The sequence below is a fragment of the Carassius gibelio genome, chromosome A4 (assembly GCF_023724105.1).
Source record: "Carassius gibelio isolate Cgi1373 ecotype wild population from Czech Republic chromosome A4, carGib1.2-hapl.c, whole genome shotgun sequence".
NCBI lineage: Eukaryota > Metazoa > Chordata > Actinopteri > Cypriniformes > Cyprinidae > Carassius > Carassius gibelio.
The window spans coordinates 32,377,169-32,393,249 of NC_068374.1; the positions used below are offsets into that span (position 1 = coordinate 32,377,169).

General features: G+C 36.3%; 1 protein-coding gene across 3 annotated transcripts in view; it reads left to right on the forward strand.

Moving 5' to 3' along the window:
* LOC127977555 (dedicator of cytokinesis protein 4) overlaps positions 1-16,081 on the forward strand; it is an 89,974-nt gene that overhangs the window by 42,207 nt on the left and 31,686 nt on the right. For all 3 annotated transcript variants that reach the window (XM_052582483.1, XM_052582500.1, XM_052582493.1), the window contains exons 14-32: positions 2,430-2,554; positions 2,813-2,975; positions 3,877-3,983; positions 6,178-6,331; positions 6,536-6,633; positions 6,723-6,806; positions 6,893-6,993; positions 8,670-8,751; positions 9,037-9,207; positions 10,593-10,785; positions 10,877-11,004; positions 12,254-12,388; positions 13,888-13,986; positions 14,072-14,166; positions 14,250-14,325; positions 14,397-14,497; positions 15,643-15,701; positions 15,793-15,941; positions 16,041-16,081. The exon at positions 16,041-16,081 is cut by the window's right edge and continues 45 nt beyond it. In XM_052582483.1, coding sequence (XP_052438443.1) covers positions 2,430-2,554; positions 2,813-2,975; positions 3,877-3,983; positions 6,178-6,331; positions 6,536-6,633; positions 6,723-6,806; positions 6,893-6,993; positions 8,670-8,751; positions 9,037-9,207; positions 10,593-10,785; positions 10,877-11,004; positions 12,254-12,388; positions 13,888-13,986; positions 14,072-14,166; positions 14,250-14,325; positions 14,397-14,497; positions 15,643-15,701; positions 15,793-15,941; positions 16,041-16,081 — 2,161 coding nt within the window. The remainder of the gene's footprint in view (positions 1-2,429; positions 2,555-2,812; positions 2,976-3,876; positions 3,984-6,177; positions 6,332-6,535; positions 6,634-6,722; positions 6,807-6,892; positions 6,994-8,669; positions 8,752-9,036; positions 9,208-10,592; positions 10,786-10,876; positions 11,005-12,253; positions 12,389-13,887; positions 13,987-14,071; positions 14,167-14,249; positions 14,326-14,396; positions 14,498-15,642; positions 15,702-15,792; positions 15,942-16,040) is intronic.

The window sequence follows — 16,081 nt, forward strand, 5'->3', positions numbered from 1 at the left end:
TGTTATTATTATTATTTTTTTTTTAAATTTAAAGAAAATCTTACTGACTTTTGAATAGTGTTGTAACTTACAAAGAAAATGACATATTATGGTGAGATTACATTCTCTGTAATTTTACTTATGTGCACATTATTGTGTACATCAGAATAAAGTCTGGTCTACTAAATACATTTGTAAATGATTAGTGTTTTGGCAAGCTGATGTCGTAAACTGAATTTGTATCTTCACCATTCAACATTATTTTTAATAATCAAAAGCCTATCGCCTCCTCCATAAATCTCTAATTGTAGCCTTCTCCAAATTTACAAAATTATGGGAAAATATATGTATAAATTGTGATTTAAATGTACAGTACGTATTATATTCAGAAATATCCATTTGTGCTCAAGAAAATAAGTTAGATTGCAGATTATTTTCTCAACCATTTTTTGTGATGCTGTATAATTTAGCCTAGCTCTAGCTCTTGATAAACGTGACTTTTCCCTTCAGACTGTTGAAATCCAGCGTGCCTTGACTCCCAGAATTTCCACAAAGACAACCAAATAGATTCGAACTGCAAAGTTTTAGAAGCTCTTGCCATATTTGTGTGTGGCATTCATCAGGCAGTCTGTGTATGTCTGAGACTATTTTCTCCCTCCGTCTTTCCGTTACTGACCCAGATGTTTCGGTTGCACAAGCAGTCTGTCTGCTGCCTCCTGGATGAATGTGCCGTCGCTGTAGTAACTGTGTCTTATGGCTGGCCGATTTATTATTAGTCTTTTGCTGTAGGCCGATCTTCTCATATTGTGTGTTCACATATAGTTTCCATCTTCCAGGAAACTCACTTCGATTTTGATTTTTTTCTTCCTGATTGTTGCTACAGCAACTGTTATATGGCCATTAGTTGGCATGACTACTGGTTTAAATTTGGGTCTTGAAATAGGACTGCACACACTTAAATGCATTACACACACTTACAGGAACCCACACTTCCTCTGCTCGTTGTCACAAGCTCTTTGTCCCCTTCGTTTGCTTCTGCGACAATGCTTCAAAAAAACTTGACCAGCAGTTCACAGTGCATTTTAAAACCATGCTGCGTGGGGCAAAGCATGCAACAATGCATGCATCTTCTTACTGTATATCTTTAGTCTCAAGAAATGCACCTGTGCTAGTTTCCTCCACATGAGTGAAAACTGGTACATCATATAAATGTTGCACTGAAGCATTGCCTATTTTAGGCCGTAACATTTGCACCAATGTGAAAATGTGTTTGTACTATAGAGGTGTTGATGTGATGAAGCACGGATGGACCATTAAAAAATTGCAAGGTGTGGGCATGTACTGTAGATACACTTCCTGTGTGATAGAGAATGAGTTCATTTGTTAGCAACCTTATTTGTGAGTTGCAGGATGCACCTGCCGAGGACATTTGGGAGGGATGAACCTTTCATATACTGTATGTCTGTTTGTGCTTCTCTTTTATAACTTTCCATGTTTTATCATTCGCTCATGGTGCTGCACCTGAAGTGTATAGAATTAAACCTGCAACATTTTCAAATCATGCAGCTTGAGGAGAGATGTGAAGTGCCTTTTCATTCCAGAATCAATTCGAGTTCCATGAAACATGAGAAAAAGCTCGAGTCTTATTGGTCTGTAGGTATTTCTGCTGAGCAAACAGCATAGAAATCAATGTACATGGTAAAAAGTAATTCGCTTTCTGTGTGAAGGCATCCATTGGGAATTGTGATTTCATTTAAACATTGAAAATCCATGTTGAAAATGCACTCTTGGTGCAAATCTTGAGAAGAGTTCTGAATTGCAAACAGTTGAATGTTTGATCCCATTTGAATGTGATTTAAGACCCTCAGGGTCACTGATCAAAGCTTTTAACTAGACTAAACATGACATTTTTAAATATTTATATATATACAGTACAGACCAAAAGTTTGGACACACCTTCTCATTCAAAGAGTTTTCTTTATTTTCATGACTATGAAAATTGTAGATTCACACTGAAGGCATCAAAACTATGAATTAACACATGTGGAATTATATACATAACAAAAAAGTGTGTAACATCTGAAAATGTGTCATATTGTAGGTTCTTCAAAGTAGCCACCTTTTGCTTTGATTCCTGCTTTGCACACTCTTGGCATTCTCTTGATGAGCTTCAAGAGGTAGTCACCTGAAATGGTCTTCCAACAGTCTTGAAGGAGTTCCCCGAGAGATGCTTAGCACTTGTTGGCCCTTTTGCCTTCTGTCTGCGGTCCAGCTCATCCTAAACCATCTCGATTGGGTTCAGATCCGGTGACTGTGGAGGCCAGGTCATCTGGCGCAGCACCCCATCACTCTCCTTCTTGGTCAAATAGCCCTTGATGCCTTCAGTGTGACTCTAGATAAAAAAAAAAAAAGAAAAAAAAGAAAATTCCAAAAATGTTTTTCTCTTGAAGGTGAGATGAGAAATGATCTGTACATAACGTTGGAGAAGGGCGAGTTCGAGAAGGGAGGGAAGAGTGTGGCGAGGAACGTTGAAGTCACCGTCTACGCGCTGGACGCCGATGGACAGATCCTCAAGGTTTTTAGACTCATAAATGTGTCCGTCTCCCTTGATTTCCTATGAGTACAGTACACACATCCTGGAAACCCAAAAAATACATCACTGGTTATTTGAAATAGCATTAACGATAACTTCCTCAGTGTTGAGCTCATCTCAATCTGGTGTGTATTGTTTTCACACTCACGGCTGACAAACAGTTCTCGAGGTGGAGCGATGAGAGGTTTGTGGTTTTCCGTATCCTCTCACACTCAGTCTCTGCTGAATGTCTCTCTGCAGGGCTTTGTGGCTGTGGGCTCAGGCGAGCCGGGCGGAGACGAGTATCACACCTTCGTGCTTTACCACAACAACAGTCCGCGGTGGGCGGAGCTAATCAAGCTGCCCATCCCTGTCGACATCTTCCGGGGCTCTCATGTCCGCTTCGAGTTCCGTCACTGTTCCAGTAAGTCCAACGTTACCGCTGAGATATCCAGTGTTGTTTTTGTTCCTCACTTTAGGATGCATTTCATATTCACACAAGACTGAGGCCAGACAGTATTTCCCTCACATAGTTGATGCGGAGCTTGAGAGAAGTTAAATTGGCTGAATTTCAAATGAGTGTTGAACGTGCAGGAGATGTAGCAGTGAGTCAGAGCATCACTAATGGGCACTTAATATGGGCAAGTAGTATCATCCAGAAGAGGAGCTCGCAAAGGGAGGCTTTTTTATGCAAATACTTTCAAGTTAAGGATATGAGCTAAAGTCCGTTTTGTATTTGTCAGCTGTATGAACTTCCTTTACACCAAATCACCTTAAATCATCTGAAGACCATCATTTGCTGATCTATTGAGCATTCTTGCTGGAAGACCAGTGTGCATTTTTGTGCTAGTCCAAATAGGTTTATGCTAGTTTTGGTGCTGGTGTATGGTAACTGACCACTATTATTTATTTATTTATTTATTTATTTTTTATTTATTTTTTGTTTTATTATGTTTTTATTTAATTATTTTTTATTTGTTTTATTATGTTTTTATTTATTTAATTATTATTTATTTTATTTTATTTTTTAATTTTTTCATATAATTGTCCATTCTTTCCTCAGAATTACAAAAAGACTGGTTGATGTAATTATTAATGAAAATGAATTGTTAACTTAGTCATTATATATTGATAACTGGTCTAAACGCATATTGCTTGTTAACACCAGCATACAAAACTAGATTTTTTTTTTCAAGAAGAGTTACAGACATATACTGCCCTGAAGCTTTAGATTCAATTTCAGTGTTTAGCTCCAGCGTAAAAGCGGTGTTTTATTGTTAAGGACTTTTAAATGTCTTGTCATTTACATTGTTTGTGTTCTCCAGCAAAAGAGAAGGGGGAAAAGAAGCTGTTTGGCTTCTCATTCGTTCCTCTAATGCAGGAAGACGGGCGGACTCTGCCCGACGGCACCCACGAGCTCATCGTTCATAAGGTACAGCTGTCAAAATGTCTCGTTGGCTTTTCTGCAAAAAATGCAATTTAAGAGCAACTGTATGTCAAATGACAAATTGTCCCTGCTGACACGTATGCCTCGAAAAGCCCTAAATTCATACAGTGGCTTCTTATTAAAAAGTGTAAGAGTTAAATAACCGTGTCAGAAAACACATCCCTGAGGCACACCCAATTTAAAAGCATGCTTCGGGCACAGCTCTGGTAATTGCACACTGTGGAAGCGTTTGTGGATTTAACAGGCTTAAAAGAGGTCACAAACACATATGCACAGACACAGAGCTGCTGTTACTTGTGTTATGTTGTACTGTCTTCACTCACACTCCATTCGCAGTAGTTATAAACACCAGTTTATTAAAGAATCTTGTGCTGAACAAATAAAAGACTAATCATGTTTTCATGATTTCTGAATGTCACATTTTTGCGGCTTAGTAATGTCCATGTAGCCCTTTATTTCAGAATTGTACAACCTATATAATGTAACTTAAATCCCTGGGGTATATTTTTTAGCAATATCCAAAAAATATATTGTATGGGTAAAACTTAAAATGATTTTTCTTTTATGACAAAAATCATTAGGATGTTAAGTAAAGATCATGTTCCATGAAGATAGTTTGTAAATTTCCTACCGTAAATATATCAAAACTTAATTTTTGATTAGTATTATGCATTGCTAAGAACTTCATTTGGACAACTTCAAAGGCAGTTTTCTCAGTATTTTAATTTTTTTGCACTCTCAGATTCCAGATTTTCAAATAGTTGTATCTCGTCCGAAAATTGTCCGAACCTAACAAACCATGCACCAATGGAAAGCTTATTTATTCTCAGTTTCGAAAATGTTACACTTAAGACTGGTTTTGTGGTCCAGGGTCACAAATAACTTTTATAAGTGTTTGTGAATCAATATTTGTAGCCTCAGAAAGGCTTCGCATATAAACAGGACTAGTATGAGGCTGTGAGCTTCTGAAGGTGTATTTACACTCACTGAAATGGAGCAGTTTACTCCAGCATTTAAACACAAGTCTCGACGCAGTACACACGAGATCACTGAATCCTGTAATACTGCACTGTGCTGTGTCACTAGTCATGTACGACAGCAGTTCTGCTGAATACGTGTAGCAGTTTGAGCAAGATAAATGATGAAAAAGAAATAAGTCAGCTGTTTGCATTTCTGCTAGAGGCAACAGAACTGCTGACTGAATGTGGAGCGATTGCACGATACTAATTAAAGCAATAGTTCAGCCACAAATAGAACTTATATGTCATCATTGTACTTACCTTTTTTACAATCCCATGTGACTGTGCCTTCTGTGGAACACAAAAGATGTTTTGCAAAATGTTAAAGCTTCCCCTGGAATAAATAAATAAATACATTTTACATATTTGGCAACACATTATTACTAGGGATCAATTCTCACTATTAGCTAGTTGCCTATTAACATATTGGCTGTTCATTAGTTCTATAAAGCACATAATTTGCATGAACATATTTACATCCCTAAACCTACCCAATTCCTAACTTAGCAACTACCTTACTATTTATACACTAACTAACTATTGATAAACATTAAATTGGGAATTTGATATATATGTGTATATATATGTAGAAAGAGAGCGAGAGAGAGAGAGAGAGATGAGAAAATGTGCATATGTAATAAACCATTATGTAAAAAAGAAAAGAAAAACGTACACCGTACAATTGTAAAATTCATAAGTAAAATAATAGTTTTTTTAAAAACTAAATGTTAAACAATAATATTTAATATTTTAAATAAATAAGTTACGAGATATTTATATGGAGAATAATTATTATTTTACTTTTTAGCTGTGGTCAGTTCTATTGAAATATTAAAATTAGTAAATAATACAATCTAAAAATAAATAATCTAAAAATAAACAATTAAATAATATAATATAAAAACACACACACATATATATATATATATATATATATATATATATATATATATATATATATATATATATATATATATATATATATATATATTTATAATTAAAGTATATACACGTTTATAACCCCAACCATATGTTACATCCTGTATACACACACACAGACATATATAGGTTGTGTGGTGGTTTGTTTATTAAAAATGTGTTGCCTATATTAAAACAATTTAATGAAATGATTGACAATGTTTTTCATGCGTGTTTTCCAGTGTGAAGAGAACGCTAACCTGCAAGACTGTGCTCGCTACCTCAAGCTGCCCTTCTCTAAATCAGATCTGCCCGGCAACAACCAAACTATGAAAGGCACTAAGGAATCCCTATGGATCACATCATTCCTCTGTTCTACCAAACTCACTCAGAACGGTAATGTGTGTCTCTTTGTACAGGATATGAATGGACAAAACGTCCCTAGTTGGTAGTTTTCTTGGCGTAACAGTGGATATTCAGCATGTAGCAGCACCCAGCGTGAATCATCACTGAACATGGGAACATTTGGGTAGCTGGCATGAAGTATCAGGCAGCATTTTGCATATTTTACACAGATTGCTTATTGGCTGTTTCCTGCAGGTGACATGCTGGACTTACTGAAGTGGAGAGCTCATCCGGAGAGAATCAGCGACAGCCTGTCTAAACTCAAAGAGATCGATGGCTCAGAAATAGTTAAGGTCAGCTGCCCTTCACAGCTTCGATGCTGGTTAATGAACCTGTCAATCACAGTAATCTTTTACTGATAAAGTCAAATATCTTGAATCAGTTTTTACAGGATACACTGGACACGCTTTTCGGCATTTTGGACGAGAGCTCTCAGAAATATGCACTCAAGGTGTTTGATTGTCTGGTAGGTACAGACCCTCATTTTTGTGCACAATAGAGGCCAATGAAATCGCATGTTGCTTATTATCTGGTGAATTTTTCATCATTCAGGTGCACATTATAAACTTGCTCCAGGACAGCAAGTTTCAACATTTTAAACCAGTCATGGACACCTACATTGAAAGCCACTTTGCAGGAGCTCTGTCATACAGGTACATTAAAAACCTTCAGTAGAAATGTACATTTCAAGCATCCTTTTGAGTTCTCAGCTTGTGAAGTGTGCTTGTGTTGTCTTTCTTTGGTGTTTTGTTATGTAATGCATGATATTTGATGCACTGAATGTGGCTTAAGTGCCCAAATACTTCATAGGGCCGGGCTCACTGTATTGTTTGTTTTTGTCCAGGACTTTTTGTTCACTGCTCTCTTGAAGCCTGACTCTCAGCTCGTATAGCACCGATTCTTCACTCAAATAGCACTTCATTTTGGATGTTCATTCATCTGGGTCAGAGATCAACCCGCATTAAAGCCTGCGCAGTTGTTGAATGTGCGTTACGCAACAAAATAACTCAAAAACTGGAAAGAATCAAACAGACAGCCACTATGTGAAATTAAAAAGATTGTACAGTTTAGTTGCAAGAAGTTAATTTTGTCATATTGTTCAAATAGCATCAGATCTTATAGAAATGGGTCAAAAGCCACAATCGTCCAGTTTCATGGGGTGTTTAGACACAGCTTTTTATTTCTAGTTATTCTTGCTCACTGGTGCAAATATATTGTGTCATGCTCTTTCATTTAAAGTCTCTTCCGTTCTGTCTTTCAGTTCTCCTTTTGTTGTGATTTTTAGTCTCTTAAAAAACATGTAAACGCATGCATGCAGAGCATTGGAAGCTCAGCTCAAGAACTTTCTTTTGTACTTTTTACTATTTCGGTGCAATGGACGTCACTTTCTTTCCTTCAACCTCTCATAGCAATGCTAGGAAATCGCAGTGAAGATCGCCCGGGGATCTCGCCACATGATGCTATTGCAATACTTCTTTTTATGTGCTGCAATAAACAAGCTTTTGCGATACATTGATTAAAAAGTCTCTCGTTTTCCACGGCATCACCTTAAATTGCATTTTAGACCTATAATTTTTTTTTCTATTGATTATTTGAAATTCAAAATAAGTACTTGCTTAATTAGAATGATAATGTTTTGGGGAAAAGACACAACGAACTTGATCATTGCTTAAAGGACCCATGGCTTAGTGGTTACATTAAACTTTGGTGCACCTACAGGTAGTGCAAGTTTGAATCTGGATTGCAACATTTGCTCATTGCACCCTATCGGTTTTCAATCATTTTCTGCCTCCACTTTCTCTGTCATATCCGTAAAAATATCCATATATGTATGTGCGTGTGTGTGTGTGTGTGTGTGTGTGTATATACATATATTTATATATATATATACATATATTTATATATATATACATATATTTATATATATATATATATATATATATATATATATATATATATATATATATATATATATATATATATATATATATATATAAATAAATATATGTGTGTGTGTGTATGTATATGTGTATGTATGTGTGTGTGTGTGTGTGTGTGTGTGTGTGTGTGTGTATTATCGGTTCAGTACACTGCAAACGTATTGTTAATTTGCAAGTATTCAGTCATTATTATTATAATTATTATTAATAATAAAACTACTACTACTTTTACATTGTGGGCTCAGTAACAAACAAAATGTTAAAGCAATAAATGCAACTGAGAAATGGCTTCCATTATGAATCTCCACAATAATGTATTCAGTTCTGCTAAACAAACATAATGTTAATGTAGAGTTTTCCACCGTGCTGTGTGTTTGTGTCCCTTGCAGGGATCTGATCAAGGTGCTGAAGTGGTACGTGGACCGCATTATCGAAGCGGACCGTCAGGAACACATCCAACAGGTGCTAATGGTGAGACGCTTCACACTACATGTCCTTTCTCAGTCCCTCACATCATTTTTACCCATACTGTCCTCTCCATAATGTTATTTAGAGTCTGTCATTAGTGTCTGATTTTGTGCAGCCACAAATACAATTTACATTGTAATGCACCGAATATTCAATTTCTCAGGAATGGTTTGCTCCGGGCCGTTATGACTTCCATATGGCATTAGTTCACACAGCCCATGCATTATTAATAAGACTGCTTTTATGTTGCTTTTTGTGCTCAGATCTGCTATTCTGTTGGTTTCTTAGGCGACGGAGTATATTTTTAAATATATTATCCAGTCGCGACGGCTGTTTGCGCTCGCCACGGGCGGACAGAACGAGGAGGAGTTCCGCTGCTGCATGCACGAGCTTTTCATGTCCATCCGCTTTTTCCTCTCGCAGGAGAACAAGGGCTCACGGCCCATCACACAGACACAGGTGAGAGACAGACAGATCTGTTTATATTGTTTCTATTATATTTAACACATGCTGTGGTGCTCATGTGGATGAAATGGGTTGAGTTTAGCTTGCAACATTTGTTTTTTTTTTCTTCCACCACCAGATTTAAATACAAATCAATTGAATAAAGTAATGATAAAACAAAAATATCTCCACCCCATCTTAAAGAGAAAGATAAAAAAGAGAACGTCCAAAGAAATAATTGCTTTGGGTTTCAATGAGAGAAAGAAACATCGTAAATGAACATGACTAATAAGGCTGAAAAGAATGTAGTAAGATAAAAAATAAAATTAAAAAGTGAGATAATGACGGCGCAACAACATTACAAGAAACTCTAGGGAGCACTTGAGATATTAGGGAAGTGAGAAAAACAGACAGAACAGTCTTTGTTTCACAGCATCAGTGAAGGGACATGTGTTGCACGTTTCGATTGCAAATCCAGCCGTCTAGTTTATTTAGTCTCCAGATCATGGGTTTGTGCATCAGTTGCATTTTAGTGTAAAATCGCCAGTCATCAGAGTAAAGTCTGGTCCACTTGGCTGTCTACTAAGACAGGAACAGATTATTTGATAGACATGTAAAGATAAAAAAAAAAAAAGTTTTGTTTGTACATACATTTCTTACACCACTCATTTTTTATAAAATTATAAATAAATAAAAATATATAATTTAATTAAAATAATAAAATATTTATTACTGTAAATGTATTTTAATTTAATTAAATAAAAAATATATATTTTTTGAAATATTATTTTATTTCATTTATGAGATTTAAGAGATTGTTTGACAGCTATTTATAGCTAACAATCAAACTTTATTTCATTTTTAGATACAATTTAGGGGTGGTTTTATCTGAAACGGTTCACAGTCAAAAAAAAAAAAGGAAGTCTCCATTTCCTTCTGCCAGAAAAGAAAAAAATGGTGTGAACAGACGTTCTGTTCACCTTAAATTATTAAGTGCTGATTATTTCACACATGTAACCAAAAGCCAAAGTGTAGTTTACAGTTTTGCTCTGAACTGGCATCCTCCGTGAAACGGTTCTCATTCGCTCTTGAATATGAATGGCCCATGAGTGAACGTCATGATTCAGTTCATCCGGAAGAGAAGATGGGAGAATTTAAATTGAACGATGCATTTCATTTTATTTTGTTTCGTTCTATTCCATTTTTTTTTTTTTTTTTTTTTTTACTGTCCTCAATAATAATTAAAATGCATTAAACGCTGGGTGATGTAAACGTCATAGGATGTACACCGTTTTCATGTAGTGCGATTTCAAATGGCATGGATTTTTTTTTTCGCATATTGTTTTTTTTCGTGTAATCACTATGTGAATGACCTGATTGTTTGTCATGTGACTTCACAGGCAGTGTTTCTGCAGTCGTTCCCGGCTGTGTACGGGGAGTTGCTGAAGCTCTTCACACTCAGGGAAGTGGCCACATTTATACGGGAGACATTGGGCAGCCTCCCCACCGCGTCCCAGGCCGACTGCCCCCTGGAGGCCGTCAAGCTGCACTGCATTGCCAAAACTGTAGAGAGCCAGCTCTACACAAACCCTGGTGAACACACACTCACTGGGGATGAAGACAAAGATTGTTATACCTAAATTTAGAGGCTGTCTGCTCAATGCTTGTGTGTGTTTTTAATCAGAGTCTAGATGTATCCTGCTCCCGGTGGTGCTGCGTCTGCTCCAGGCTCACATGCAGGATCAGCGCGATCTCATCATGTGCGCTAACATACTCACCTGCATGATGTCTCTCCTCAAGAAGGACGACACGGTACGATAACCCTCACACAACTATAGTACAACACTTCCGACAACAAATCTAGTCTGCTTGCAGACTTAGTCTCAGCAAATAGAGCCAATCTCAATAGAGAAATAATTCTGAACTCTCTAAATGTTTGCTGGTGTTTTCAGTGCTTTTTATGCAATGTAGAGAGAGCGTGTACATGGTTGCCAGATTGGGAGGATTAAGTAAACCACTGTTCAGAAAATCAACTTTAATTAATCTCAATTTAAATTTGAGGATTAATATTGTTGTCATTTGGCAACCACAGTCATGAAAGTTTGTGGACGCTTGTTACTAATATAATATAATGCAAATTCCAACATTTTAATGAAATGTTTTTAGGATAAATAACTAGAGAGCAAACATTGCAGACGATTATGTATAAATCCTTATTAACATACGATATGCACTTATTTTATCCATTAGAAACTGAAGTGGGCATGTTTATATTTATTAACTTATATTAATCTGTATCATGTTTTCTAGACATCTCGCAATTTTTTTATGTATTTATTTAGTAAATTATAAACATTCACTAAATATATATTAAATGTATGTGCATATATGTGTATTGATATGCTTGAAGATTTGATTTTATTATTTTCTCATGAAGTCTTGTATATTTAAGGGCAGTTAAAAAAGGAGAGGGTTTTAGCACACTTATAACATAATAAAACTTTAAAACCCACTCAGAGAGGTTGGGTCTTTAAATCGAATGCCTTAAAAGCACTGCTCTTATTCCACTGCCTTCAACACAAATTTTCGAAACGTGAACCGTCAGGCTTTAAGTTTCCTGCTTTTAGCAATTCTCAGGTTATTATGTATGATCCACAGGTCTCCGTTTGTTATGATAGTTGTGTGATTATTTCGCTTATTTACTGGTCAAACTCTGCCATTGCTAAGAGTATGAAATACGTCTGTCAAAACGTGATCCTAAATCCTTCATGCAACCCAGAAGCTCTGTCGAATTAGTGTTTTTGAACATCCCCAACTTGTGTTCACTTCTGCTTTGAAGAAGACCAAAGGAAACTTGCCGTGGAAATGCTGATGCTGCTCTAAATGTAGACTTCCTGTCTGACCTTGAAGTCAAACAGCAGGTTTCACTCACAGAGAAGGACCGATGTTTCTTCATGCGCTTGCATAAACTGAAATGACAGCTGAACTTTCATGGCTGTCTCACCCTTTCTGACATTATGTATATATGTGTGTTTGTGTGTGTGTGTGTGTGTGCATGCAGGAGCCAGCCGCATCTGAAGAGGTGGATCTGATCGTGCAGAGTATTTTGGGTGTGTTACTGCGGACCATATTAGAAATCGCTAACCGGCCACAACCAGCAGGGCATACGCTACGGCCGCAAGTTCAGGACGTTACGGTAAGAAATACAATGGAACATGTAAAGGTGTCAAAAACAGGCTCTGAGAGCGAGGTAATTACAGCCCAGCAGTCAAAGCGTTTCACACATCAGATTCCCTCCTCACAAACAGCAGCTGAATTCTGACGCCATTGCTGCTAGTTGTGACGTATTCCCCAGCGCACGAAGGTTTTTGTGAATGCAAACCTCTCCATACCTCATTTCAACACATCACCGGATTTATTCATCCGTATTCAACACAGACAGAGATTTATCAAGAGTTTATGGGGTTGTTCAGTATAGGAATGAAATAGTCTATGATTTCTTTTTTTGTTCCCTTGTTGAGGCAGGTTTTTTTTTTTTTGCAAATGAGCGATGTGTAGCTCGACCTACTGTACATGACATCTGCTAACTTGTTCATATTTTTGTGCTGACTCTGAGGAAATATATGTAGAAAGCTGCTGAATATTAAAATATATTTAATGTATATAAAAGCGTGTCTTGATGATCAAATGTTTTCAGTCAGTACTTTGTATTATTATTTTTATTTTTATTTTATTCACTTTGTATTCATCAAGAAAAAAATTTTTTTTTTTATACTGTGTCACAATAGTACTATTTTTAAAGTATTTTTTATCAAATAAATGCTGCCTTGGTAAGCATAAGTAAAAAATAAACATAATTTTAATTATGAAATATCATGTAGAGCTATACCAGTGAAAGGTATGGATGAAAGGGTTCAAATTTGTCAATTATTACATTTTTACCCGTTATTTGTGCATTAATTCAAAACATGATGCTATTCATTCAAAACAAAATGCTATTAAATATAAATGTAATATATTAAATATAATGTCTCTGAGCTATACGGAGCATGTTTAATAGAAAGTGTTCAAATAAGTGAAAAATATAGCATTTTTACCCATTATTTGTGCATTAATTCAAAACTTGATGCGGTTTATTCAAAACAAAATGCTATTAAATATAAATGTCATATATTAAATATAATGTCTCAGAGCTATATGGCGCATGTTTAATAGAAAGTGTTCAAATCAGTGAAAAATATAAAATTTGTACCCATTATTTGTGCAATTATTCGAAACATGATGCTGTTCATTAAAAACAAAATGCTATTAAATATAAATTTCATATATTAAATATAATGTCTCAGAGCTATACAGAGCATGTTTAATAGAAACGTTTAAATCAGTGAAAAATATAGAATTTTTACCCATTATTTGTGCATTTATTCGAAACATGATGCGGTTTATTCAAAACAAATTGCTATTAAATATAAATGTAATATATTAAATATAATGTCTCAGAGCTATACAGGGCATGTTTAATAGAAAGGTTTAAATCATTGAGAAGTATTACATTTGTATGCAATATTTGTGCATTTATTCAAGACTTTTTCCAAATGCAGTTACATTTTTTCAAAATCGCATCAAACTGTGGATTTGTCTCTTCTGCAGAAATCCAGAAAGGGTCATACAGTATGTTGAATGTGTGTGTTCCAGGGCGAGTTTGTGTCGTGTCTCTTGGCTCTGTTGAGGCATATGAAGGACAGACACTACCAGCAGCTCCTGCAGAGCTTCACCAGTAAAGACGAGCTGCGGGTGAGGCGCTCCTCCATTTCTCACTGACATCTCTTCATCATACAGACCATGTCGAACATCCCCTCTGTCTCTCCATCTCTCTCAGGACTTTCTCTTGCACATCTTCACTGTGTTTCGGATCCTGATAAGACCAGAGATGTTCCCCAAAGACTGGACGGTCATGCGGCTCGTCACTAACAAGTTAGATCCTTCATCCCCCTGGAGTTTTTCGTGATGTGGTTTTCAGAGTATGTGTTGTGATGTCGGACATGTTTGATTTACAGCATCATCATCACCACGGTGCTCTACCTGTCAGACGCTTTAAGAAAAAACTTCCTTAATGACAAGTTTGACTATAAGGTTTGTTCTCAGTCTGCTTGTGTTGTTGTTTTCTCTGTGGCGCTGCCTCTAAACTCTCTGTTTTCATGCAGGTGTGGGATTCCTACTTCTGCCTGTCTGTTATATTCATCAACCAGCCCTGCCTTCAGCTCGAGACCTTCTCTGCGTCGAAGAGGAAGAAAATACTGGAGAAGTGAGTCCTGCATGCCCTCCGAATTCAAGCTTTCTTAACATACAGTCTGCCAAAAGCAGTGTCAAATGAAGTACCGTATTTTTCGGGACTATAAGTCGCACCTGAGTATAAGTCTCACCAGTCCAAAAATACGTCATGACGAGGAAAAAAACATATATAAGACGCACTGGACTATAAGTCGCATTTATTTAGAACCAAGAACCAATAGAAAACATTACCGTCTCCAGCCGCGAGAGGGCACTCTATGTTTTCAGTGTAGACTACAGGAGCAGTGAACAGTATAGAGCGCCCTCTAGCGGCTGGAGACAGTAATGTTTTCTCTTGGTTCATGTCTCTCGGTTCATTTCTCTCGGTTCATGTCAAATTAATTTTGATAAATAAGTCGCACATGACTATAAGTCACAGGACCAGCCAAACTATGAAAAAAAGTGTGACTTATAGTCCGGAAAATACGGTAGTATGTCTGAAATTATAAGACTTTTATTGTTCAGAATGTTTAATATAGTTTTTATTTGTAATGGTTTTATAAAATAAAAAAAAAAGATTATTAGATAGTTTTTCCCTATGTATTTGGTTGAGTGTGTGTTTTATTTTTTATTTTATTTTATTTTTTTATTAATTTATATATTCAGTGGGGGGCAAAAGTTTGGAGTAACTGAGATGTTTTATATTTTGTAAACTCACAAAGGCTGGAATTTTTATTCATTAATTTATTATTTTTAATCAAAAACACAGTCAAAACAGTAATATTGTAATAATTTAATTTTAATTAGCTATTGTCCATCAGAATATATTTTGAAATGTAATTTATTCCTGATTCAGAGCTGAATTTTCAGCATCATTACTCCAGTCTTCAGTGTCACATGATCCTTCAGAAATCATTCTAATATGCTGCTTTGCTGCTCAAAAACATTTATTATTATTATCAGTATTGAAGAAAAAAAAAACCGAATCAACAATAAAAACAATTATATATAATAAAAATCTTTTTTTAGGTGTTTTCAACATGGATAATAATAAGAAATATTTCTATTTTGGACATCTTGAGTTTATATTCTTCAGGAAGTCAGTCTACAAATCTCTCAATCATGACTGAGCGTAGGAGGACGTGTTGTAACAGTTATTTTGCATTAATTTGTGTTCAGGTACGGAGACATGCGTGTCATGATGGGATGTGAGATCTTTAGCATGTGGCAGAATTTAGGTAAGACATTAATTACCCTTATATCTGAAAGCTTAACCCCTTCCAGAGTCTTTCTTGCGTGAGAAATGACTGTTTCCGTCTCGTCATTCAGGAGAGCACAAGCTGAACTTCATCCCAGCGATGATCGGCCCGTTCCTGGAGGTGACGCTGGTGCCTCAGCCGGACCTGAGGAACGTGATGATCCCCATCTTTCACGACATGATGGACTGGGAGCAGCGCCGGAGCGGTAACTTCAAACAGGTCACATAGCGCCCCCTTCTGCTCACTAATTGAACATGCAGCTATCTGACTAAAGCACTTCTAATGCCATTTTTGACAAATTATTATTATTTGTAATAGGTGGAGGCTAAACTTATCGACAAGCTGGACAGCCTGTTGTC